The sequence below is a fragment of the Scyliorhinus torazame genome, chromosome 9, assembly GCF_047496885.1.
Source record: "Scyliorhinus torazame isolate Kashiwa2021f chromosome 9, sScyTor2.1, whole genome shotgun sequence".
Lineage (NCBI taxonomy): Eukaryota > Metazoa > Chordata > Chondrichthyes > Carcharhiniformes > Scyliorhinidae > Scyliorhinus > Scyliorhinus torazame.
Window position 1 is genome coordinate 76,021,244 of NC_092715.1, and position 27,655 is coordinate 76,048,898.

Genomic DNA, 27,655 nt, shown 5'->3' on the forward strand with positions numbered 1-27,655 from the left:
CTTGCTTATATCGTGTATTTTTGGCATTGGCTAGTGTAACATGTCAGTTCTAAGTGCTGTTACTACATCTGTTTCTGTGTTGTGACATTTCTGACAGCACTCTGACCTGCAGCTTTATTTAGTACAAAGTAGCACATCTTTGGGTTGTGGGGGTAACACAGGGAGAATTTGCAAACTCCACAGGGACAGTGACCCGGGGCCGGTATCAAACCCAGCTCTTCAGCTCAGTGAGGCAGCAGTGCTAACCACTGCGCCACCATGCCGCCCTCGGGTTCTATTCTAATTCTATTTCCGCTGCTCTATTCCTGTTGCCCTGCAGGCTTAATACCCTCAAGTGTCCATCTAATTTCCTTTTGAAATAATTAATTGTCTCCATTTCCACCACCCTCTTAGGCAGTGCGTTTTAAGTCATTACTAATTGCTGCATGAAAAGTTCTTCCTCATATTTCTTGTCAAAATCTCACATCTGTATCCTGTAGTCCTTGTACATTTATCTACCTTATGTAAACCGGTCATAACCTTGTACACCTTTGTCAAATGTCCCCTCAATCTCCGTTGCTCTGAAGAGAACGCCCCATCTTCTCCAACCCACACTAATAGTTAAAATTCAAAGAACAATACAGCACAGGAACAGGGCCTTAGGCTCTCCAAGCCTGTACTGGTCATGATACCACCCTTGGCCAAAACCCTCAGCACTTCCTTGTGCCGTATTTCTCTATACCCTTCCTATCCATGTATTTGTTGTGATGTCTTTTGACACTGTTCATATATCTGCTTCCACAACCTCCCCTGGCAACGCGTTCCAGACATTCACCATCCTCTAAATAAAAACAACTGCCTCGCACATCTTTAAATCTGCCCCCTAGTGACTGACCCCTCCACCCTTGGAAAGAGTGCCTGTCCATCTACTCTATCCATGCCCCTCATAATTTTTTAAAAATAAAATATTTCTTTATTCTCCTTTTTCACATTTTCTCCCAAATTTACACCCACCAACAATAAACAATAATCATTAACAAATATGTCAATCCCCATATCAATAACAATGGTCCCATCCTCCCACCAAACCCCAAACATTGTTCACATGTTCACATAAACAAATGACAAAAAGGAATCAGAAATCACTCATAGTCACCATCAACACTCACCGCCCCCAACTAATGTGCGATGTTATCCAGTTCTTGAAAGTGCATGATGAATAATGCCCATGAATTGTAGAACCCCTCCATCCTTCCCCTCAGTTCAAACTTAACATTCTCAAGAGTCAAGAATTTCAACAAGTCCCTCCCGCCATGCCAGGGCACAGGGTGGAGAGGTTGCTCTCCATCCCATCAGGATCCGCCTTCGGGCGATGAATGAGGTGAAGGCTACAACATCTGCCTCCGTACCCGTTTCCAACCCTGGCTGGCCTGACACCCCGAATATGCACTACGTGCACCACTTTAGAAATTACTTTAAAAGCTTCCTTCCAGTAATCCTCTAGCTTTGGACAGGACCAAAACATATGAACGTGATTAGCCAAATTCTCAATGAAGCTATTATTACCGGACTCCCTGAGTACTTCCCCGGGGCTATCTGGAGCGGCGCTGTTGCTAGTGCTTTCAATCCCGACCCTCTGCACAAACTCTCCTCCATTCTGACCCACTGGGCATCAACCCCTCTTACCCAGCTCCGCACCTTCTCCACATTCACCGCCCAGTAGTAGTACATCAGGTTCGGAAGACCCAAATCCCCTGCCTGCCTTCCCCTCTGGAGTAGCACCTTTCTAACTCTGTCCACCTTCCCTCCCCATATGAACAACGTAATCCTTCCCTCAATCTCTCTGAAAAAAGCCTTTGGCAGGAAAATCGGCAGGCTTGGAAAAATAAACCGAAATCGCGGCAACACAGTCATTTTAACCGCCTGTACCCGACCCGCCAGTGACAGAGGGAGACTGTCCCACCATACCAGATCAGCTTTCACTCTCCTCACCAAACTAGAAATGTTGTACCTGAGGACCCCCCCCCCCCCCCCCCCCATTCCCGGGCAACCTGCACCCCGAGGTACCTAAAGTGAGTCCCTACCCTACGTAATGGCAGCCCCCCCCACCCCTGCCCCCACCCCCGGCCGAGATACCACAAATTACTCACTCTTGTCTAGATTTAGTTTGGCCCCTCATAGTTTTGTAGACCTCTATCAGGTCACCCCTCAACCTCCGTCATTCTAATGAAAACAGTCCTAATGAAAACACTCCAAGTCTATTCAGCCTCGCTGTATAGCTAACACCCCCCATACCAGGCAACATCCTGGTAAACCTCCTCTGCACCATCTCCAAAACCTCCACATCCTTCTGGTAGTGTGGCGAGCAGAATTGTGCGCAATATTTCAAATGCAGCCGTATCAAGGTTTTATACAACTGTAGCATGACTTGCCAGTTTTTATATTCGATGCCCTGTCCAATGAAGGCAAGTATTCCATATGCTTTCTTGACTACCTTGTCCACTTGTGTTGCCACTTTCAAAGATCTGTGGACCTGTACACCCAGATCTCTGACTTTCTATATTCCTAAGAGTTTTGCCATTTACGATATATTTCCCCTCTGTTAGACCTACCAAAATTCATAACCTCACATTTGTCTAGATTAAACTCCATTTGCCATTTCTCTGCCCAAGTTTCCAACCCATCTATGTCCTCCTGTATCCTCTGACAATCCTCAATACCATCTACCACTCCACCAACCTTGGTGTCAACCGCAAACTTACTAATCAGACCAGCTACATTTTCCTCCAAATCGTTTATGTATACTGCAAACAACATAGGCCACAGCATAGATCCCTGTGGAACACCAATAGTCACAACCTTCCATTCAGAAAAACACCCTTCTACTGCTACCCGTTGTCTTCTGTGACTGAGCCAGCTCTGTATCCATCTTGCCACCTCACCTCTGATCCCGTGTGACCACCTTTTGTGCAAGTCTGCCATGAGGCACCTTGTTAAAGGCTTTACTGAAGTCCATGTAAACAACATCCACCGCCCTCCCCATATCAATCATCGTTGTCGCCTTCTCAAAATCCTCTTGATCACTGTGGTGCTATAACTGCCGGGTTGGCACAGTGCTTAGCACTGCAGCCTCACAGCGCCAGGGACCACGTTCAATTCTGGCCTTGGGTGACTTCTCCCAGTGTCTACTTGGGTTTCCTCCGGGTGCCCTGGTTTCCTCCCACTGTTAAAAGATGTGCAGGTTAGGTGGGTTATGGGATAGGGTGGGGCAGTGGCCTAGGTAGGGTGCTCTTTCAGACGGTTAGTGCAGGTTTAATTGGCTGAATGGCCTTCTTCTGCACTGTAGGAATTTACTTTTGGAAAATATACAGTGTTTTGAGACAAATAATAAACATAATCATTAACTTGAAAATGCATTGATTATTATTCTAGGTATTCTATTTGCAAAGAAATCATGATCCTCTTAGTCCTACTGTTCCAGCTGTACAGAGTGAACTGACTGAGCAGATTGCCAATGCATGCTGTGCTGCACTGTGCCCTCACCTAAAGGTCTTGAAAGAAATTGGAATAAATAAGCTGAGCCTCAGGGTCTCTTTAGAAACTGACAAGGTAAAGATGACAAAAAACATATAACTGTATTTTTAACAAGTCCTTCCATTTTCTGCATGCACATTATAGGGCTTCCTGATGATGCGCACATTAATGGCACAACTTGTCACCTGACTTTCAATCTTAATTATGTAAAAAATATCTTTATCACAAAAGTATGATATTGAGTTTGAATATGTTTCGTGTTGCTGCAGTACATACTGTTAGAATACTTCAGCATATTTGATTCATGTCTCTTCCCTCATTCCCTCCCTCACCTTTTTTTTGGTCTTCAATACACACTTCCCCAATGTGCTTCCCTGTGTACTTTTAGTACTCTTACAGTGCCATTAGAGCTGTGTCACATTTGGTCAAGTAGGCTTTGAGTCAAAAACTGGAACACAAAAGAACAAAATTAGGAAGAGTATCAGCTTATAAAAATTGTCCACGGATCATTTTTGACCTTGCAACGCGTACAGTTTAGATTTGCTACAATCATACTTGGGCCAACATGTGTGGCTGTGCAAGCACAGTAACTTCAAGGGACCAAAATGCATCAACCTGCATGAGGACTTCCTGGTTCTGCGCAGTCGTACAGTTTACAGGAAATATTGACCTGGATTCCAAGGGGTAAGCTACGAGAAGTAAATAAGGTGTATTGCTGGAATTCCAAGGGGTGCTTTGATCAAAGTTTTTAAGGTATTAAGGGTAACAGAGCAACTTGGGAGAAACTATTTCTACTGGCTGGGGAGTCTTAAGACTCTGAAGCATCGGCTGAAAGTTAGATTGAAGTTGGGGAACCTTTCAAAGGGTGGCAGACTTGTGGAACTCTTTCACAAATGGGAGCACTGGATCAGTTGCTAATGTTAAAACTGAGATTGATTGATTTTTGTTAGAGAGTGGTATTGAGGGATATGGGGAAAGATGGGTACGTGGAGTTAGGTACCAGATCAGCTATGGTCTGAATGAATGGATGAGCAGGTTTAATGGGCTAAATGGCCGAGTCCTATTCCTGTTTTTCCTTTTATCCATTTTGGAAAAAAGTCATGGATTAGCTTTTAGTATTAATGAATTGATTACGTGAAAGGAATCGTGCAGGGCCTTTTTGACAGGTTTAGTTGATTTTCAGGGCCCTGAGATAAAGTTCTTTTTAAATTCATTTAAGGGATGTGGCCGTCACTGGTTAGGCCACTATTTATTGCACATCCCTAGTTGCTCTTGAAAAGAAGGTGGTGAGTTGCCTTCTTGAACTGCAAGTCAGGGTGGTGAGTGACTTGGAGGGGAACCTCCAGGTGGTGGGGTTCCCAGGTATCTGCTGCTCTTATCCTTCTAGATGGTAGTGGCCGTGGGTTTGGAAGGTGCTGTCTAAGGAACCTTGGTGAGTTACTGCAGTGCATCTTTAAAAAAAATAAATTTAGAGCACCCAATTCATTTTTTCCAACTAAGGGGGAATTTAGCGTGTTCAATCCCCCTACCTTGCACATCTTTGGGTTGTGGGGGCGAAACCCACGCAAACACGGGGAGAATGTGCAAACTCCACACGGACAGTGACCCAGAGCCAGGATCGAACCTGGGACCTCGGCGCAGTGAGACTGCAGTGCTACCACTGCGCCACCGTGCTGCCCGTACTGCAGTTCATCTTGTAGATGGTACACACGGCTGCCACTGTTCTTTGGTGGTGGAGGGTTTGACTGTTTGTGGAAGGAGGAGCAATCAAGCGGACTGCTTTGTCCTGGATGGTGTTGAGCTTCTTGAGTGTTGTTTGATCTGCACTCATCCAGGCAAGTGGAGAGTATTCCATTACATTTCTGACTTGTGCTGTGTAGATGGTGGACAGGCTTTGGGGTGTTAGTAGTTGAGTTACTCGCCGTAGGATTCCTGGCCTTTGACCTGCCCTGGAAGCCACAGATTAATATGGCTAGTCCAGTTCAATAGTTTCCTGTGATGGGATATATGAGTACTTTCAAGGTAAATGCAAAAGAAGAAATTCATTTGATTTCTTAACTCATTCACCCAGTAAGGATCTACAACCTGTTGCCCCCACCTGCCCAAACATTGGTTACTTAAGTGATTTCGGGGGATTTGACCTCCACCACATTTATTTCACTCAATTCCACATCTTGATCATGGTGAAGAATTACTGACACTTTTCATAACCTTTCGTATGCTGCTGTGTTTATTTTGAGGTAGAAATGGATGATCGTTCTCATTGTCCTCTGGTTTCCCATCATCACCGATGACAGCCTGTAACCAATTACATCCATTCCGTGTGGCATCGGGGAAAGCCAGAGTACATGTACATAGCCCTGATAACATCCCAGATGGAGTGCCAAAGCTGGTTTTCCTGAAATCTCCCTAGCTAAGCTGGCATTTACTTGGCGATGTGGAAAATTGCCCATGACTCTGTCTTCAGAGAATTAACCCTTTTAATGTTTGGATTATTCTTCCATATAAGCGCTAAGGTCATAATTACATCCTGAATAATGGAAAAAGCCTTGTTTCTTCAGGTTTTTTTTCAACTATATTGTTAAACACTAGGGGAACTCAACCTGATATTTCTTTATTTTTCCTTAAGGATTGAATGATACCTTTAAGTTTGGTATGAAGGCAGCACTGTATTGTTGAAGCAAAGTTCCCCATGTTCCAGTAGATCTGTCCCAACTTCATTCTTAGTTTCTTCAATACCATTCATGGACTGCTTAAATTATTTTAGTTTCTATGTTTTGTACTTTATACTTTGTATCCAGTGTCATATGCCACAGTTCAACATCTTTAACAGTGACAGCAACTTGCATTTATATAATGCCCTTAACATGCGAGGCCACCCAAGGCACTTCACAGGAGTGTTATCAAATAAAATGTGACACCAAGCCACATAAAGAGACATTGGAATAGATGACAAAAGGCTTGGTGAAAATGCTAGGTTTTAAGGATAGCCTTGAAGTATGATAGAGCGGTTCGGAGAGAAATTCATGAGGTATATAGCCACTAATAGCAATGTGTTAGAAAGTGGGGATGTACAAGAAACTAGAATTGGAGGAGTGCAGCAATTCCTTTGTGTTGTACGACTAAAGAAGATTACAGGGATAGGGAGGAGTGCAGCCATGGGAGGAATTTGAACACAAACATGAGAGTTTTAAATTGGAGGTGTTGCTGGGTCGGGAGCCAATGTAGGTTAGTGAACGCAGTGATGGGTGAACAAGACTTACTTCAATTTAGGATACAGGCAGCAGGTCTGGCTGAGCCAAAGTAGGGTGGAAGTTCCAACCACTTAGATATTTTTATTAAACTAATTTTTTTGGTTGTTCGAGATTTAACTAGTTTGTTTTGAGTTTCTGAAGCATTTGCTGAGGCAGGAGCCTAAGTGCATGTTCTACAAATAGCTAGATAAATCAATGATGCAAATTTTAAAATAATACTTGGGGGTTCTCCAGATTTTAGCATATTTGATGTTCTTTTATTTATCTGTGTATTACAGGTGGAGTATCAAGCAGGATCAAGGGGCCAACTTCTTCCACAACACTACATGAATGACCTGGATAGTGCATTAATCCCAGTGATTCACAGTGGGAGTTCTTATGCTAGCAGTGGTCCTCTAGAGATGGAATTATTCTTCTTCATTTTGGAAAGCCTTGTCTCAGGATGAAGGGAAGTAAAAATGTGATGAATCCCTTTAGCACAGAATTTTCCTTCATTCCTGGAAAGATGTCCCGAAAAAAATTGAAGCTTTCCAGAATCTATGTCTGTTTCAGTAACTTCACTAAAGAATACAATGATCAATATCATGAGCTAATCTTTTCTCACAGGTGCTGTGCTCACAAGCACACATGGTTGCAGGGCAGTCCATCTTGTGAGGTGAGGTTTATTCGACAAAATGGTTGAGTTCCTGTTCCGAACCCATTTGTATTCTCATTCAGAATCTTGACATGAAATCTGCTTGCTCAAAGTTCGTGGAGCTCCAGAATTTGAAGTCCCGTAGTGGATGTTACATGTACAACCAGAACCTGGGCCAATGGCTGGATTGCATTTCAAGTACAAAAGGTAAAGTAATGCAATTATTCCAAGTCCACAGGAACATATTGGCATAATTTAAATGCACTTTTATCAGTCCACTTAGTACAACCAAGTTCCAGTTTAATGTTGGAAATAATGCTGAGTAATAAGTTGGAAGATAAACTTGTGCAGCAGTTTAAAAAAATAAAAATGATTATATTTAATTCAAAATGTCCTCTGTTGTAACTGAGGGAGGTAGCATATGATGAGCTGGAAACAATTGTGCCACAAATGGGATTTGAGTCATTTTGCACGGATTCTATGATCTTTAATGTTTCCTAGATGCTCATGTCTAAAGATGGGTGAATAAGAAAGAAGGGAAACAAGTCTCTTTTTTTCTCTCCCCCTAAAGACTCGCACAGTAGTTTATTTTGTAAATTGATATTTGTGCACAGTCATGTGAAATGGTCAGAATTTTGGAGCTATTTCCCAAGGGATTTAGTGATTGAAAGATGGTTCAGAGCTGCTAAATTAAATCTGGAAGAAAAGTGAGGAGCACTGCACAAACACGTTTTTTCTTTTTGCACAATATCCTGTGGTGGTTGGAAATGTTAAGAGTTTAAAAAGCCCTTTAGGCAATGCTCTTCATGTGTATGAAATACCCTAGTTCTGCAATAGCTGGCACCATTTTTATGGAGAGAATAAAGCAGTGCATGAGGGCAAGCTATCAACTGTCATCTGAAAAATGGTGTCAATTACTGAGTTGTAGCCTTCTTCGACTCGGTAAAATAACATAAAATAATGTTGACCTCTCTAGTAACAGTTTAGATATTTTAAAAAAGTAGTCTCCTTGCCAGTATTACTTTAAAATAGATATCCCACCTGATGGTCCATCTAGTGAGCCATAACAACCGGATCTTTGAGCAAGTCACATTGTGCTTTCGCATATTTCATGCATCTGATATTCCTATGTGAGGATATGAACCTGCAGAAAGAATTAATTATGTTAATAAAGTTTATGTATACTGACTAACTTTTTTTGATAACAAATGGAAATTTTTCATACCCTTGTTTACAAAAGGTTTACACTATCTGAATATGCAGTAGTACGCAACTTTATGACTGCGGCTTAAATTTTCACAAATGCTTGAATCAATTGAAAACTTATTTCAAGCATACTTATCTTTCGTACTTTTTTATTAGTTTTATAAAATGGTGGTAAAAATTATAGTTTCAAATAGAATATAATCAATTTGAGAACATTTATGGGATGTTAAATCAGCTTCACATTTTTGAGGTTTTGAACAGCTAATTTAAAAAAAAAAAAAAGCAGGCAATACATGGGCTGTTAGGTACAGTCGCTGTATCCTTAAGTCTAACTGGTATTTAGCTACGGTTAGAAATGTGCAATTTCCCTACCATAGGACCTATGGATCTATATCCGTCCTTTGAGTCTCTGAAAAGTGTTAAAATGTATATTTGCCTAATTTCTTCTTGTAGGCTTTGTATTCAGTTAAATGTCTGTAGAATCACTAATTCTTGTCTTTCCAAATATAATGTTTTGCTTTTTACTGCCAATGCACGGGGAAAGATATGCTTGCACTTGCCATTCAAACCTGTTCAATGCTGTGTGCTTGAAAGGTTAAAGTAATAAAATGTCCTCCGCACAATGGGGGCATCAGGCAATTTTATTTCTGTATAAACAAAAATCAAATTAGAGTGCCCTTGAACGTTCAGTTTTAAAACATGTCGATCTGCATTTTGTAAAATGATGAATCATTTGTTTCCTGCATATTATTATTTATGTGTACCCATGTATATTTATGATGGAAAATAAATCACTAGAAAATTAAGGAGATCTAATTCAATTGTTGCCAACGTTTACAGTATTCAAATGGATAAGAATAAGCAGGTTAGAGGGAAATCCTGAAGTCCTGACTCCCTGTAGCAGCAGGCAGATTAAGCTGGGGGAGAATCGCTGTAAAATCTTTAGGGATCAGATTTAATTTTAAATTCCATTGCATTATTAGTTCGCTGTGTATTCATTTTATGTTCTAGAATAGGCCTATTATCATGTTTCAAACTTCTGTATATTATAAAATCTAGCTACAAATATGGTTTGTGATTACTAAGACTTGCTAGAGCCATCAAATGAGATTAAACAAATATGTTTAACATTTCACTTAAAATGTTGCACCATTCTAAGAGCTTTCATTAAGCATCAAAAGTTATTTGCTGCAGGTGCAATAATAAATCATGATTCAACCCATTATAACTTTTTGAAACACATTAATTATGAGTAACTATGTGCGTTGAAAGCTTTACCTGTAGGTCACCTATGTTAGTTTTCTAAGCCTTTTCAAGATATTTCAAGAATTCTTTTCATGGCGGTCTATTCACGATGTGTTTTTTAAAAAAAATAGATATGACTAGAAGGAATTCTACTGGAACGTGTTTTTTTAAAAATACATTTAGAGTACCCAATTCATTTTTTCCAATTAAGGGACAATTTTGCGTGGCCAATCCACCTAGCCTGCACATCTTTGGGTTGTGGGGCCGAAACCCACGCAAACACGGGGAGAATGTGCAAACTCCACAAGGACAGTGACCCAGAGCCGGGATCGAACTTGGCACCTCAGTGCCGTGAGGTAGCAGTGCTAACCACTGCACCACCATGCTGCCCTTACTGGAACATGGTTTGCATACAGTGGTGCGGGTGGATTTGGTCTATTTGGAAATTAATTTAGATCTTTTTTCCAGTCCTTTTGCTGCCCGTGTAGCTCAGACTGGAAGTCCAATTTAAAAAGAAACATATTTGAGATTGATTCTCTTGCCACCAGAGATTGTGTAGTACTTGTGCCCCAAATAAATCCATTGCCACATTGCCTCTTCTGCATAAGTAAATGAAAGGCAAAATATTTGTAAGTGATTGGCAGTCTGTCATTTCATGAGTAAAGAAGACCCGTGATCCAGAAACCAACCACAGTCAACTCCAAAAGGTGTTTTTAGTTATGTTTATTCAACCTCTCCTGCGCAATTGAAAAACAATATGCAAATGAAAAGGCTGAAATTAATTTTTATATCTGAATAATAAAATGATATTGCAATCTTGTGCAATATTATGCATTTTGAAGTAAATTATTTCTAAAGACATTTTCTGATGAGAGGGGAAAAAGTCACCCTCCTTTAATGAATGGGGCTGTTGAATAATTTCTAATTCCTTCACTAGAATGTGAGCTTCGCTGGCGAGACTAGCATTTAACGCCTATTCCTAATTGCTCTTGAGAAGGTGAAGGTGAGCTGTCTTTTTGAACCCCTATAGACCATGTGTTGGAGGGAACTCTCACACTGTTGTTACAAAGGGAGTTCCAGGATTATGACCCCGCAACAGTGAATAAATGGCAAGATATTTCCAAGTCAGAATAGTGTGTGATTGGGGAACATATAGATAGTAGTGCTCCCATGTATCTACTGCAGTTGACTTAAGTGGTAAAAGCCACGGCTTTTGAAGGTGCTGTCTAAGGAACCTTCCTCATTGCTGCAGTGCATCATGTAGACGGTACTCACTGCTACTCCTATGCATCAGAGGTGGATGAGGTGCCAATCAAGCAGGCTGATTTGTTCTGGATACTGTCAAGCTTCTGTAATATTGGTGCTGCACTCATCCAGGTAACTGAAGAGTATTCCAGATAGTGGACTTTGTGAATCAGTAGGTGAGTTACTGTCTGCAGAATTCCCAGGCTCTGATCTGCTCTTATAGCTACTGTATTTAAATGGTTGCTCCAGTTCAGTTTCTTGTCAGTGATAACCCCCAGGATGTTGATAGTTGGTGATTAGCAGTGGTAATGCCATTGGATGTCATGGGGAGATGGTTAGATTCCCTCTTTTTGGAGATGGTCATTGCCCAGCACTCGTGTGGCAAGAATGTTACTTCCCACTTGTCTGCCCAAACCAGAATGTTGTCCAGGTCTTGCTGCACGTGGACATGTACTGCTTTATTACCAGAGGAGTTGCGAATGATGCTGAATATTGTGAAATCATCAGCGAATATCCATAATTCTGATCTTTGGGTGGAGGGAACATCATTGATGAAACATCTAAAGATGGTTGAGCCTAGGACGCTACCCTTTGGAACAGCAATCTCCTTGAACTGAGATGATTGACTTCCTAGATATGACTCCAACCAATGGAGAGCCGCCCCCCCCCCCACCACCAATTTCCATTCACTCCAGTTTTGCTAGGGCTCCTTTATGCCACACTCAATCAAATGCTGCCTTGATGTCAAAGGAAGTTACATTGCATCACCTTTCTTTTTGTCCACTTTTGAACCAAAGCTGAGAACCAGAGCTGAATGGCTCTGGCAAAACCCAAAATGAACACCAGTTAAGAGGTTATTGCTGAGTAAATTCTTAAAGCATAATAGCACTGTTGACGACATCTTCCATCACTTTACTGATAATTGAGAGTAGTCAGAGAGGCTGCAGTTGGCTGGTTTGGATTTTACCTGCTTTTTGTGAACAGAATATATCTGAGCAGTGTTTCACATTGTTCGATAAATGTCAATGTTATAGCTGTATTGGAACAGCTTGGCGAGGGGCATGGCTAGTTCTGGAGCAGATGTCTTCAGTATTATTTCCGGAATGTTGTCAGGGCAAAAACGTTTGCAGTATCCAATGCCTTCAACCATTTCTATATGTCACGTGGAGTGAATTGAAATGGTTGAAGCCAGGCCTCTGATGCTGTGAAGCAGTTTTATATAAATTTAGCAGTGGTCAGCAGGTAATCTTTCAGATCAGTTTTGTGGATGTGATGGATCTCATTCTTTGGGCGGCACAGTGGTTAGTACTGCTGCCTGCAGTGCTGAAGACCCGGGTTCGATACTGACCCTGGGTCACTGTCTGTGTGGAGTTTGCACATTCTCTCCGTTTCTGCATAGGTTTCACTCCCACAACCCAAAATGTGCAGGGTAGATGGATTGGCCACGCTAAATTGCCCTTTAATTGGAAAAAAATAATTAGGTACTCTGTTGAAATCTACCGTGCGGTTCAGTGTAGTCTCGTATACACTTTAACTCAGTAGAAATTTAAGCTACACGTCTCGGGTGTGAAATGAAATCTTTATTGTGTCTATTGAATATAATTGAGAGTTTGAAATCATCTTGTGGTTACTAATCAAATGTTCTCAAGAAAGCCCCTGCAGAAGGCTTTAAGAGATATATAATTAACTTAGTGGCTTACGAACAAATTGAACTTTCAAAATATAGTAATGGTTTCTTGCTCAAAGCAAATAGCTTGCGCGGACTTAAGAGTTCAAATCGAAATATGAAATAAGGATAGCGAGTAGTTAGATAAATGATATAGAGTGATCCCGGAATGAAAATGGCTGCCTGGACAAGAAAAATGTTATCAATCTGACTTCATCTATTCCTATCCTTGTAATGTGTTGATCAGCTTGGATGAGTCTCAAATGCATTTGATTGGATGGTTAGTTGTCAATCATCAATGTGCAACATAGATGTGAATATGTTGCATCTTTAGGTGTTTTTTGTGTGTTGGAATGTGAATTTTTATCAGATCTGCTTTTTGCTGACTGCTATACTATTCACATTTTGAACAATGATAGATTCATGTTAACTTATGGTGCACATTTTGACCTTCATTGAATTGTTTCATTTGCTTCCAGTTAGGCTGAAAATGTTTCAAATCCATGCTTTTATTATTGCAAGCTATACGCTTTCGTAATCTGAGGTTGTGTTTGCAGTCTTATGTGGAATTCATTTTAAAAATCAATTCTGACATGGGCTTTCGTATTTACATCAAAATGGCTAAATCAATGATCCTTTTACCTATCAGAAATAGCTACATTGCCCTTTAATTGGAAAAAAATAATTTGGTACTCCAAATTTAAAAAAAAAAACAGGGGAAAAAAAATCTCATTCTGCAAATCTATAACACTTTTTTCAGTAAAACGTGAATGATATCAGTCCTTTTTTGTTAATGAATTTTTGCAAATAGTTTAATTTATTTTTGATTTTAACAAAATTATTGACTTCGTGTTTTCTCATTTTGTCATTTGGAGTCTTTTACAAGTCAGTGGCACTTCATTTCCCATTAGATACTGTTAGCGGAAGAAATTGCTATATGTGTCAGGATTGGTATAATAAAGATGTCTCAAAGTATTGTAATAGCACAGGGCAAGGGCAAACCAGCAGGCAAGGGGTTAAACATATACCAAGGGAAAACCTGCAAGCAAGGGGTTAAAGTCACCCACATTGGAAATGATTTCATCATCTCACAGAGCATTTGAATATGAAAAGGGAAACACAGACTTCCGGGTGCTGTGATGACCAGCTAAGCCGCACGTTTCGGCAGCTCCCGTTGGAACGGACTTTTGGTCTCTTGATAAGAGCCCCAACGGCAATTTTAAACAGCCAAAATCACTGTGCGGTGAAATAGAACGGAATCCCCCCGGACGTTGATGGACAAAGGAGAGGATAGCGGCAGGATTGCAGTGGATCCTTCGGAGCAGCGGCAAGGAAGGGAAGCTCGAAGCAAGATGGCTTCGGAAGGTGGTAGTTCGATATGGGGCCCAGAGCAACAAGAGTTCCTGCGGCGCTGTGTGGAAGAGCTGAAGAAGGAGGTGTTGGCCCCGATGCTACAGGCGATTGAAGGGCTAAAGGAGGCGCAGAGGACCCAGGAGCTGGAGCTTCGGGTCGTGAAGGCCAAGGCTGCGAAAATGAAGATGACATTCAGGGCCTGGTGGTGAAGATGCACGAGGCGCAGCACAAGAGGTGTGTGGAGAGGTTGGAAGCCCTGGAGAATAATTCGAGGAGGAAGAATCTAAGATTCTTAGGTCTTTCCGAGGGCGCAGAGGGGGCGGACATCGGGGCATATGTGAGCACGATGCTTCACTCGCGAATGGGATCGGAGGCCCCGATGGCCCTTTGTAGGTGGAGGGAGCTTATCGAGTTATGGCGCGAAGACCAAGGGCAGGAGAAATACCTCGAGCCATAGTGGTGAGGTTTCACCGCTATAATGACAGAGAGATGGTCCTAAGATGGGCGAAGAAAACTCGGAGCTGTAGGTGTGAGAACGCGGTGATCCGCGTATACCAGGATTGGAGTGCGGAGGTGGCGAGAAGGAGGGCAAGTTTCAATCGGGCTAAGGCGGTGCTTCACAAAAAGGTGAAATTTGGAATGCTGCAACTGGCGAGACTGTGGGTCACATACCAAGGGAAGCACCACTACTTTGAGACGGCAGAAGAGGCGTGGACATTCATAGTGGACGAGAAGCTGGAATAGTCTGGCGAGAGAAAGAGCTTCTGGGGCAAAGTGGTGGGGTGACTATGTGGGACGAGGAAGGGGGGGGCGGGGGGGGATGATTTTCCAATTGTTAACTCTTTAATCCTGTAAATTTTCTCTCTTCGCCTCGTTTGGGGGGGGGGGGGGGGGGGGCGGTGAGTATGAGGAACTGTGGGCGCCGGTGGGTAGGAAAGCGGGGCTGAGTGGGAAACGCGGGCCTCGTTCCCGCGTTATGGTAATTAAGGCGGGAACAGGGACGCAGGAAGGTGGGGGCCTCGCACAGTGAGAGACCGAGGGCAAACGCGGAAGCCGAGGTCAGCCAGAGTTCGCTGACTTCTGGGAGCAACATGGGGGGCGTAATTACGCTAGAGGGGGATCTAGCGGAGGAGGGGGGGGTAGGGAGCTAACTGGGTTGCTGCTGCTAAGGGGAAGGGGGAGCTGTTATGGGGCGGGGTGGTCGAGGCGGGAGGGCACCGTCGGTGGGATATACGGGTACGTGGGAACCGGGTGAGGAGCTGGGGTATTATCATAGAATTTACAGAGCAGAAGGAGGTCATTCAGCCCATCGAGTCTGCACCGGCTCTTGGAAAGAGCACCCTACCCAAGGTCAACACCGCCACCCTATCCCCATAACCCAGTAACCCCACCCAACACTAAGGGCAATTTTGGACACTAAGGGCAATTTATCATGGCCAATCCACCTAACACGCACATCTTTGGACTGTGGGAGGAAACCGGAGCACCCGGAGGAAACCCACGCACACACGGGGAGGATGTGCAGACTCCGCACAGACAGTGACCCAAGCCAGAATCGAACCTGGGACCCTGGAGCTGTGAAGCAATTGTGCTATCCACAATGCTACCGTGCTGCCCTTAAGAACAAATAAATCTACACTATATCATTTTACCGTAATCCATGTACCTATCCAATAGCTGCTTGAAGGTCCCTAATGTTTCTGACTCAACTACTTCCACAGGTAGTGCATTCCATGCCCCCACTACTCTCTGGGTAAAGAACCTACCTCTGATATCCCTCCTATATCTTCCACCTTTCACCTTAAATTTATGTCCCCTTGTAATGGTTTGTTCCACCCGGGGAAAAAGTCTCTGACTGTCTACTCTATCTATTCCCCTGATCATCTTATAAACCTCTATCAAGTCGCCCCTCATCCTTCTCCGTTCTAATGAGAAAAGGCCTAGCACCCTCAACCTTTCCTCGTAAGACCTAGTCTCCATTCCAGGCAACATCCTGGTAAATCTTCTTTGCACCTTTTCCAAAGCTTCCACATCCTTCCTAAAATGAGGCGACCAGAACTGTACACAGTACTCCAAATGTGGCCTTACCAAAGTTTTGTACAGCTGCATCACCACCTCACGGCTCTTAAATTCAATCCCTCTGTTAATGAACGCGAGCACACCATAGGCCTTCTTCACAGCTCTATCCATGTTTGGGTGCACTGAGGGAGAATTCAGAATGTCCAACTCACCTAATGAGCATGTCTTTCGGTACTTGTGGGAGGAAACCGGAGAAAACCCAGGCAGACACGGGAGAACATACAGACTCTGCACACACAGTGACCCCCCAGAATCGAACCTGGGACCCTGGAGCTGTGAAGCAATTGTGCTATCCACAAGGCTACCGTGCTGCCCAAAAAGGGGATGGCTAGTCGACAGGGGGGGGGGTAAAGAGCCCCCCAACCCGGTTGATCACGTGGAACGTGAGAGGGCTGAACGGGCCGATTAAAAGGGCACGGGTACTCGCACACCTAAAGAAATTAAAGGCAGATGTGGTTATGTTGCAGGAGACGCACCTGAAATTGACAGATCAGGTCAGACTACGTAAAGGATGGGTGGGACAGGTGTTTCATTCGGGTTTGAATGCGAAGAATAGGGGGGTGGCTATTTTAGTGGGGAAACGGGTACTGTTTGAGGCAAAGACCATAGCGGCGGACAGTGGGGGTAGATACGTGATGGTGAGTGGCAGACTGCAAGGGGAGGCGGTGGTTCTGGTGAACGTATACGCCCCGAACTGGGATGATGCAAACTTCATGAGGCGTATGTTGGGGCGTATCCCAGACCTGGAGGCGGGAAAGTTGGTAATGGGGGGAGATTTCAATACAGTGCTTGATCCAGGGCTGGACCGGTCGAGGTCCAGGACCGGGAGGAGGCCGGCAGCGGCCAAGGTGCTTAAGGACTTAATGGAGCAAATGGGAGGAGTAGATCCTTGGAGATTTATCAGACCTAGGAGTAAGGAGTTCTTATTCTTCTCCCATGTTCACAAGGTATATTCACGGATAGACTTTTTTGTCCTGGGAAGGGCACTGATTCCGAAGGTGACAGGGACGGAGTACAGGGCCATAGCCATCTCGGACCACGCTCCACACTGGGTAGATCTGGAGGTAGGAGAGGAAAAGGAACAGCACCCACTCTGGAGAATGGATATAGGCCTGTTGGCGGATGAGGGGATATGTCTAAGGGTGAGGGGGTGTAGCGAAAGGTACTTGGAGCTTAATGACAATGGAGAGGTTCAGGTGGGAGTGGTCTGGGAGGCGTTGAAGGCGATGGTCAGAGGGGAACTGATATCCATAAGGGCACATAAAGGGAAGCATGAGAGTAAAGAAAGGGAGCGATTGTTGAGAGAACTTCTGAGGGTGGACAGGCAATATGCAGAGGCACCGGAGGAGGGACTGTACAGGGAAAGACAAAGGTTACATGTGGAATTTGACCTGCTGACCACGGGTAAGGCAGAGGCACAGTGGAGGAGGGCACGGAGTGCAGTATGAGCATGGAGAGAAGGTGAGTCGGTTACTGGCCCAACAATTAAGGAAGAGGGGAGCGGCGAGGGAGATAGGTGGGGTGAGAGATGAGGAGGGAGAGATGGAACGGGGAGCGGAGAGAGTGAACGGGGTGTTCAAGGCATTCTATGAGAGGTTGTATAAGGCTCAGCCCCCGGAAAGGAAGGAGGGAATGATGCATTTCCTGGATCAGCTGGAATTCCCGAAGGTGGAGGAACAGAAGAGGGCGGGACTGGGAGCACAGATGGATGTGGAGAAGGTGGTAAAGGGGATTGGGAGCATGCAGGCGGGGAAGGCCCCGGGACCGGATGGGTTCCCGGTGGAATTTTATAGGAAATATATGGACCTACTGGCCCCGCTCTTGACGAGAACCTTTCATGAGGCCAGGGAAAGGGGGAAGTTGTCCCCGACTATGTCGGAGGTGACAATATCGTTACTTTTGAAGAAGGATAAAGACCCGCTGCAGTGTGGGTCCTACAGGCCCATTTCCCTTTTGAATATAGATGCTAAGCTCCTGGCCAAGGTAATGGCGATGAGGATAGAGGATTGTGTCCCGGGGGTGGTCCATGAGGATCAAACTGGGTTCGTTAAGGGGAAACAGCTGAACACGAACATACGGAGGCTGCTAGGGGTGATGATGATGCCCCCACCAGAGGGGGAGGCGGAGATAGTGGTGGCGATGGATGCTGAGAAAGCATTTGACAGGGTGGAGTGGGACTACCTGTGGGAAGTGTTGAGGAGATTTGGTTTTGGTGAAGGGTTCATTGGATGGGTACAGCTGCTATATAGGGCCCCGGTGGCAAGTGTGATCACGAACAGGCAGAGGTCTGACTACTTCCGTCTTTATAGAGGGACGACGCAGGGGTGTCCCCTGTCTCCTTTACTGTTTGCATTGGTAATTGAGCCCCTGGCCATAGCACCGAGGGGCTCCAGGAAGTGGAGGGGAGTACTCAGGGGAGGAGAAGAACACCGGGTATCATTGTATGCAGATGATTTACTGTTGTATGTTGCGGACCCGGTGGAGGGGATGCCTGAGATAATGCAGACGCTCGGGGAGTTTGGGGAATTCTCGGGGTACAAATTGAACATGGGGAAGAGTGAGTTGTTTGTGGTACATCCGGAGGAGCAGAGCAGGGGAATAGAGGATTTACCGCTGAGGAGGGTAACAAGGGATTTCCGGTACTTGGGGATCCAGATAGCCAGGAGTTGGGGAACCTTACATAGGCTTAATTTAACACGATTGGTGGAACAGATGGAGGAGGATTTTAAGAGATGGGACATGGTGCCCCTGTCACTGGTGGGGAGGGTGCAGGCGGTCAAAATGGTAGTCCTCCCGAGATTCCTTTTTTGTGTTTCAGTGCCTCCCGGTGATGGTCACGAAGGCTTTTTTCAAGAAGATCGAGAAAAGCGTTATGAGTTTTGTGTGGGCTGGGAAGACCCCGAGAGTGAGGAGGGGGTTCTTGCAGCATAGCAGGGAGAGGGGGGGACTGGCACTACCGAGCTTAAGTGAGTACTATTGGGCCGCCAATATTTCAATGGTGTGTAAGTGGATGGGAGAAGGGGAGGGAGCGGCGTGGAAGAGATTGGAGGTGGCGTCCTGCAAAGGAACCAGCCTACAAGCACTGGTGACGGCACCGCTGCCGTTCTCCCTGAAGAAATACACCACAAGTCCAGTGGTGGTGGCAACACTGAAAATTTGGGGGCAGTGGAGACGGCATAGGGGAATGACGGGAGCCTCGGTGCGGTCCCCGATAAGAAATAATCATAGGTTTGTCCCGGGGAGAATAGATGGGGGATTTGGAGCATGGCAGAGAGCTGTGATTGTGCAACTGAGGGATCTGTTCTTGGACGGGACGTTTGCGAGTCTGGGAGCGCTGACGGAAAAATATGGGTTGCCCCAAGGGAATGAATTTCGATACATCCAACTGAGGGCTTTTGCGAGGCAACAGGTGAGGGAATTCCCGCAGCTCCCGACGCAGGAGATTCAGGATAGAGTGATCTCAGGGACATGGGTGGGGGATGGTAGGGTGTCAGATATATACAGGGAAATGAGAGTCGAGGGGGAGAACATGGTGGATGAGCTGAAGGGAAAATGGGAGGAAGAGCTGGGGGAAGAGATTGAAGAGGGGCTGTGGGCAGATGCCCTACGTAGGGTAAACTCTTCGTCCTCGTGCGCCAGGCTTAGCCTGATACAATTGAAGGTTTTGCACAGGGCACATATGACCGGAGCAAGGCTCAGTAAATTTTTCGGTGTAGAGGATAGGTGTGGGAGATGCTCGAGAAGCCCAGCAAACCACATCCACATGTTTTGGTCATGCCCGGCACTGCAGGGGTTCTGGGTGGGGGTGGCGAAGGTGCTTTCAAAGGTGGTGGGGGTCCGGGTCGAGCCAGGCTGGGGGCTGGCTATATTCGGGGTTGCAGAAGAGCCGGGAGTGTAGGAGGCGAGAGAGGCTGATGTTTTGGCCTCTGCGTCCCTAGTAGCCCGGCAAAGGATACTGCTTATGTGGAAGGAAGCCAAGCCTCCGGGTGTGGAGACCTGGATAAACGACATGGCAGGGTTTATAAAACTGGAACGGATAAAGTTTGCACTAAGGGGTTTGGCTCAGGGGTTCACCAGGCGGTGGCAACCGTTCATTAACTACCTCGCAGAACGATAAAGGAAATGGGAAGGCAACAGCAGCAACCCGGGGGGGGGGCTCAGGTGGGTCCTCAGGGGTGTTTTTGTAAAGATATTGGTACTTGGTTATGTATATTGAATTGCTGATTTTATTATTTGGGAGAGCTATTATTTTTGTTATGGCAGTTGCCATTTAGTTTATATATTATTTATTTATTTGGTAAAATACGGTCACGGTTATTTATATTGTTTTGCTGTTGTAAAAAGGGGAAAAACCTTTGTACTGTTTTGTATGGCCGAAAAAGTTGAATAAAATATATATTTTTTTAAATAAAAATGAATTATTAGCTAATGAGGTGCCATCTGTAGTATTTCTACCACCGCTGGTAACTGTTCATAGAATTTACAGTGCAGAAGGAGGCCATTCGGCCCATCAAGTCTGCACCGGCTCTTGGAAAGAGCACCCCACCCAAGGTTAACTCCTCCACCCTCTCCCCATAACCCAGTACCCCACCCAACACTAAGGGCAATTTTGGATACTAAGTGCAATTTATCATGGCCAATCCACCTAGCCTGCACATCTTTGGACTGTGGGAGGAAACCAGAGCACCCGGAGGAAACCCACGAACACATGGGGAGGATGTGCAGACTCCGCACAGACAGTGACCCAAGCCGGAATCAAACCTGGGTCCCTGGAGCTGTGAAGCAATTGTGCTATCCACAATGCTACCATGCTGCCCATAAGGACAGCATGTGGTGTGGCATAAGGACAACCTAACTCGGTAGGTATAAACAGTGAGACTTGTTCCCTATCTCTTGCGAAGCTGTCCCAGTGCGACACTTCTGGGTTGTGGTTTCAACACCTGCAGGTGTGGGAAGCCTGGTCACTATAAGAGAGACTGCAGAAATTCTAAACAAGCAGGTTGAGGAGAATGCTCCTGCAGTAATAACCCCAACTCCACTGACAGGGGAACTAGGATTAGGGATGTTTTCAATGGAAGATTTGATGTCCTTCATCCAAACTAAAGCCACACAACCCGGACTGGTAGCTATGGCAATAGGCCAGAGCACACCAGTGACCATATCCCTGAGAACCTTATGACAGCCCTCGAAACAGCCCACTTATCTGTGCCCACTAGAATATGACCCGTGTGGGATCCCCCAGCTAGAGGTACAGGATGTAGTAGGGAGTCACTTGCTGGACACAGGTGCCTACAGCACCATAGTCCACACGGACAATCGCCGAGCATTTCCTCTCAAGGCAGCCCAAGGGTTAAATGAGAATTTTAACGGGACAGTGGTGCCGGCTGCAAGTCTGTGTAACGAAACTAACCCCAGCCTCCTGCAGGCAGGTAAAGTAAATTGCCACAGGGAGACCGTAGCTACTTTGATTAAAGATCCAGAAATATCACCCTGATGTGGGACCCCCCCAGATAGAAGGAGGAGTAGTAGGGTTCCAAAACCGACGGTAGCGTGGTCCCTGTAGTGATCTGCATATCTTGTGTATATATACAAGGGGTCAATGAATATGCACTACAACTAAGCAATTACTAGAAGGAGCCGAGAAATGTATAAATACAGACAGACAGGAAGTCAGGGGCACTCTTCACAGGATTGGCAGCTGGTGAGCAGGACACAGGCAGGCAGCTCAGATGTAACATAGTATAAGCGCTGGCGAGAGAACAAACTCATACAAATAAAGCATCTACTTCAACTGTAAGACTACGAGCTTTATTCAGACACAAGGAATAATAGTCAGCATTTCCAACACCTGGAGCTAGGGCCAGCTATAAAAGGCTAAGGGACGACAGGGATGATACTAGGGTACCGCATGGTGCTGAAAGCAGGGGCCCAGTCTGCACCTGGAACATATGGGGACCCCAAGAGCCAGTTATAAAAGACTGGGAAAGGGGCAGTCTGACCCCTCAGAGATGAATTCTGGCCAGCAGGGCCCAGCCAGCCAGGCGACTGGGCTCACCTGAGTGAAGGCAGGTTTTAAACTGGCCACCCACAGATGGGTGGCATTGTACATAGTACTTTCTTTCCCAGGAATAGTTTTAGGTTTAAATACGGAGTGTGCATTTTTGGAATATAGAGGGTAGGTAGGCTTGTGGAAGGCAAGGATGTTTTTATATTATGATGATAACTTGCAGGTTTAAACGGCTGAGGGACAGAGCAAAACGTCAGGAACGAACAATCGGGCCACATGGAATCAGCCTACATGAGGACACCTGCTGCTGTGAACTCTGTCCCACCTCTATATACAGAACAAAGAAAAGTACAGCACAGGAACAGGCCCTTCAGCCCTCCAAGCCCGTGCCGACCATGCTGCCCGACTAAACTACAATCTTCTACACTTCCTCCGTCCGTATCCCTCTATTCCCATCCTATTCATGTATTTGTCAAGATGCCCCTTAAATGTCACTATCGTCCCTGCTTCCACCACCTCCTCCGGTAGCGAGTTCCAGGCACCCACTACCCTCTGCGTAAAAAACTTGCCTCGTACATCTACTCTAAACCTTGCCCCTCTCACCTTAAACCTATGCCCCCTAGTAATTGACCCCTCTACCCTGGGGAAAAGCATCTGACTATCCATTCTGTTTATGCCCCTCATACTTTTGTAGACCTCTATCAGGTCGCTCTTCAACCTCCGTCGTTCCAGTGAGAAGAAACCAAGTTTATTCAACTGCTCCTCATAGCTATATAGTTATGTACTTCACTCTGTTAAAGGAAGGATCTTTTTCTACTGTATCATTCATGTTATTTTAGATTAGTACTAAGGGGTCATTGGGAACGCAGTTTTCTGAGGCTGATGGGAGTTTGCATACCGTCACTGGGTGATACAGTCTGACCGGGATCTGATTGTATCAAAGGTGCATCTGTAAGTTGTAGCAAACTCATCAAAGGACCAAAAATGAACTGGACACGTTGGAAAAGGACATTCAATTTTAAAAGGACAGATTGCTATACAAACCATGTCTGCAGGCAGACAACGGAATATGCATTTTCAAGACAAGCAGGCCATGAGTCATGAAAATGATGCGGGAAGGAAACTGCTCGATCTCATTCAAGAGGGTCCGTTGAAATGCAAATAACTTGTTGCCCTGGCCAGACGGAACCACAATACCTTAATGGGATAACAATTAAAGTTGTCTCCAGCAACCATTGTCAAGAGACATTACAAGTTTTTGTAAGGGCACTAATTAAAATCAAATTACATTATGACACATTTTAGTTGGGGAACTTAATCACTTCCATCCTGTCAACAATCAGAAAGGCTTCCTTTGTCCTGGAACTCACCTGTGGGAGGGTGTCAACATTTGACCCATTCAGGGTTTTGCCCTCTAAATGACAAGTTTGAGGAACTGTTTTTAGACTCTGCTCTCCTGCCTGACACGCTTCGACTTGCTGAAAACACACCACAAGAACCGGAGGAGCAACAGTCACCCTGACCAGCCAGCTTGCAAGAAGATCTAAAGAAATCTGTGCCAAAGTTTATTTTAACTGTCCTGTTCCTGGAGGGGTGAGTACATTCCTCCAGCTCACAGAAAACTCCCAATTAGTATAGATTGTTGAGGTTTGGGGTGGGTGAGTGAATATATCTGTGTTTGCGGGCGCTAAAGTAAATCTGTGTAAACTAAGAATTTTCGATGTACCGTTTAGTCTTGTTTTACACACAGCATTTCATAATCTGTGTTTGTGTGTGTGGGTTAATCTGAGTTGCAGAAGACTTAATTTCTCTTGAATAAATCAATTATTTTAAAACTACCATTGTTGTAGTCTCACCTTCCTTTCACTGTCTCCTCTGGTTAAGTCACAATAATTGCCAGGACATAATCCCGTAGTCGAGGACCAAAAAGGGAATCCGAGCGCTTCGAACGCACTCACTCAGAAGAGGCAACTGGTTAGGAATAAACAGTGGTCCCTCTTTCTTTCTCTCTTGTGAGGTTGCACTTCTGGGTGACATTTCACCATCACAGGAGAGAGACTCACACAGGCGTAGGTGGCAGTCAAGGTAACTGGTGTGGCATAAGGACAACCTCACTGGTTAGGTATAAACAGTGAGACTTGTTCCCTCTCTCTTGCGAAGCTGTCCCAGTGCGACACTTCTGGGTTGTGGTTTCAACACCTGCAGGAGAGAAACACCCACAGTTATCTGTGACACCCAATTCCAGCCTGTTGTGGAGTTACACTTTGAACACAATTTGTGTGAAATTTATGTGCGGTTCTATACCAGGAGCACATCAATGAACAGGTGATGGATGAACAGTCATTGTGCAAATTGAGAAGGATGGTGGAAGGACATAATAGAAATGGGCAGCATGGTGGCGCAGTGGTTAGTGTTATATTCCTTGCCTTGTTCTCCAAGATAGCCAGATATGTAGTGTTGACAAAGAATATAAAAATAAGTTTAAATCAAAATGAATTTATTTTACACTACTAAAGGTAGGTGGATTGGTCATGCTAAATTGCCTTAATGTCCAAAATTGCCCTCTATTTGTAATCAATATTCCCTCTATTAAACTATACTATAACTCAACCTCATGCTATGTTTCTACAATGAAAACTCCCTCTGCTTTCTCATCAGCTTCTCATCATCTTCTCCCAGAATTCCTCGAGATGCTGCCTTATATACAATAACTTGGTAACGCCATCTAGTGTTGAGTTACACATAGTTTCTGTTGTTAACCCTTTACTACACTTGTACTATACATATTATAGTTAGCACTGCTGCCTCACAGCGCTGAGGTCCCAGGTTCGATCCCGGCTCTGGGTCACTGTTCTGTGGAGTTTGCACATTCTCCCCGTGTTTGCGTGGGTTTCGACCCCACAACCCAAGAAATGTGCAGAGTAGGTGGATTGGCCATGCTAAATTGGCCCTTCATTGGATAAAAATTAATTGGGTACTCTAAATTTATAAAAAAGAAAAAAAAAGGCCAGACATATCGCAAACAACATTTAATGCAGTGAAGTGTCATGTATTTAGGTTGAAGGAATGAGGAGGCAATATAAATTGGGTCCTACTGATTTGAAATGTTAATTTGTTTCTCTCCACACATGCTGCAGACCTGCTGAGCTTTTATTTTTATTTCAGATTTCCAGCATCCTTAGTATTTTCTTTTTATAAAAATAGTATATTTTTAAAGGGTTATAGACACAGTGCACAGTGGTTACATTGCTGCCCACAGTGCCAGGGATCAATTCGATGGACACTTTCTTCAGCATCCTTCTTTAAATTCCCCCGCTTGAGCTGCGTGCGCAACGGGCAGTGTCCGCCTGCCTCCCTATCCTGCCACCCGGGCCTGAGCTGCGTGCGCAACGGTTGCAGTTATTCTCCTCCCGTCTCCGCCGCGCGCACACTACGGTGTGCCGGCCGCCATTATTCTCCTCCCACCTGAGCTGGAGCCTGATGGAGGACCGGAAATTGCGTAAGTATCGACCAGTCTCTTTACCACAGACGAATCTGGGGTAACAGAGGGGCAACATTTTTTTTGTTAACATTTTCAAATTCGCAGTGGAAGCTGAGCTGCGCAGTTAGAATTGAGGTTTAGGAGGTTTGTTGGTCGAGTGGTGTTGATAAGGAAGGGGAGGGGGAGATTAGGATTGGGGGGGGGGGGGGGGGTGGACGCAATATGTAAACAACTGGATCCATGCCAAGTGGGCCATGGGTTAGGGGTTCCAGATGTGAGTTGCTCAGGTTTCACAGGTCAAGAGTTAAAACGATATCATCAGAAAAATACCTCTGTGACTATTTCAAATACATTTAGAGTACCCGATTAATCTTTTCCAATTAAGGGACAATTTAGCATGGCCAATCCACCTGCCCTGCACATGTTTGAGTTGTGGGGGCGAAACCCACGCAAACACGGGGAGAATGTGCAAACTGCACACGGACAGTGACCCAGAGCCGTGATCGAACCTGGGACCTCGGCGCCGTGAGGCAGCAATGCTAACCACTGTGCCAACGTGCTGCCCCCGACCATTTCAAGTACTTGAGTTCTCATTTAATAAAAATAAATATATTGGAATTTACTTTCCAACTGCTGTACCAGCAACATCCCGGCTATAGGTCTGCCTAAAATCTTTGGTGCTTTATCAGTGTGGATCTTTTTGAGCACTGATCCTCTTCCTTGAATTTCTTAGAGATGCCATACAGAAGAGGCCCATCTTAGCTGGCCTCGTGACCACTCTTTAACTTGTTTGCAAAAGTAGCTCGGGTGGTAGCACTCTTGCCTCTGAGTCAGAATGCTGTGAAATCCAAGTCCCATTCTAGAACTTGAGCACAGAAATCAAGCTTAACTTGGGCTTGGCACATATAGGGTTGGATTGGGTGCAGTACTGCACACACAGCAATGTAGGAAGGCTCATGATCAGACCAAGACCATAAGACATAGGAGCAGAATTAGGCCACTCAGTCCATCGAGTCTGCTCCGCCATTCAATCGTGGCTGATATTTTCCTCACCCCCATTCTCCTGCCTTCTCCCCATAACCCCGATCCCCTTATTGATCAAGAACCTATCCTTGTCTGTCTTAAAGACACTCAGTGATTTGGCCTCCACAGCCTTCTGCGGCAAAGAGTCCACAGATTCACCATCTGGCTGGAGAAATTCCTCAGGGGGTTAGTGTGTAGATTTAAGCATGGAGTCAGATCCTAGCTTGTACCCTTTACATGTGTGAATTAATAATTAATAAAGGCTTACAGTTAACCTATGGAAGACTGAAGACGTACCAATCAGTAATCAACATCCTGCAGCCCCATCTACAATAAAACAAACACAGAAAATGCTGGCAGAATTAGCGGAGAGCGAAAAAGAATTAACATTTTAGGTTATGACCTCTCTAGGGAGCAGTCTCGGAAGGCGGAGCGGTGAGTATAAAGTAACTTACCTCAGGGATTTGCGGCCTTGTCTCCAGGGAGCAGTCTCTGAAGGAGGTGAGTATAAATTATCTTGCCTCGGTGATTCAAAACCTAGTGTCCAGGGAGCAGTCTCAGGGTGGAGTGGTGAGTGTAAAGTATCTTTTTTTAAAAGTTTTTATTCCATAAATTTTCAACATTTTTACAATTTACAATAAACCCCCAACCCCCCCCCCCCCAACCCATTAAGCCCCCCACCCCTCCCCTAGCAGTCAGCAGTAACCAACTCCTCTTAGAGCGAATATCACTTTTCCCAGGGCCAAAAACTCCAGTTGGTACCCCATCACGCTGAGGCACATGGTGAAAAAGCAACAAGAAACGGCTGCAAGCAAACAGCAAGGCGAAGGCTAATACATCCGCCCCCACACCCGCCTGCAGCTCCGGCCGGTCCGACAGTCCGACTATGGTTTCTAGGCTCCACCCCTAAAATGGTGCTGAACACTGTCCTCCAAAACCTTTCCAGCTT

General features: G+C 45.1%; 2 protein-coding genes across 11 annotated transcripts in view; both read left to right on the forward strand.

Annotated features, from left to right (window-relative positions):
* zfyve16 (zinc finger, FYVE domain containing 16) overlaps positions 1-24,026 on the forward strand; it is a 178,345-nt gene extending 154,319 nt beyond the window's left edge. For 7 of the 8 annotated variants that reach the window (XM_072516164.1, XM_072516163.1, XM_072516168.1 and 4 more), the window contains 2 exons: positions 3,412-3,588; positions 7,046-9,413. In XM_072516164.1, coding sequence (XP_072372265.1) covers positions 3,412-3,588; positions 7,046-7,213 — 345 coding nt within the window. In that variant the 3' untranslated portion in view covers positions 7,214-9,413. Of the gene's footprint in view, positions 1-3,411; positions 3,589-7,045; positions 9,414-22,425 lie in introns of those variants that run through there. The other variant, XR_011949038.1, reaches the window with a different exon arrangement.
* Positions 24,027-25,587: 1,561 nt separating this feature from the next.
* The window catches only part of fam151b (family with sequence similarity 151 member B), a 32,305-nt gene continuing 30,237 nt past the window's right edge, over positions 25,588-27,655 (forward strand). Inside the window, exons 1-2 of one of the 3 annotated variants that reach the window (XM_072516179.1) lie at positions 25,668-25,701; positions 27,118-27,207. In XM_072516179.1, coding sequence (XP_072372280.1) covers positions 25,683-25,701; positions 27,118-27,207 — 109 coding nt within the window. In that variant the 5' untranslated portion in view covers positions 25,668-25,682. Of the gene's footprint in view, positions 25,702-27,117; positions 27,208-27,655 lie in introns of all 3 variants that reach the window. The other 2 variants (XM_072516180.1, XM_072516182.1) reach the window with 2 other exon arrangements.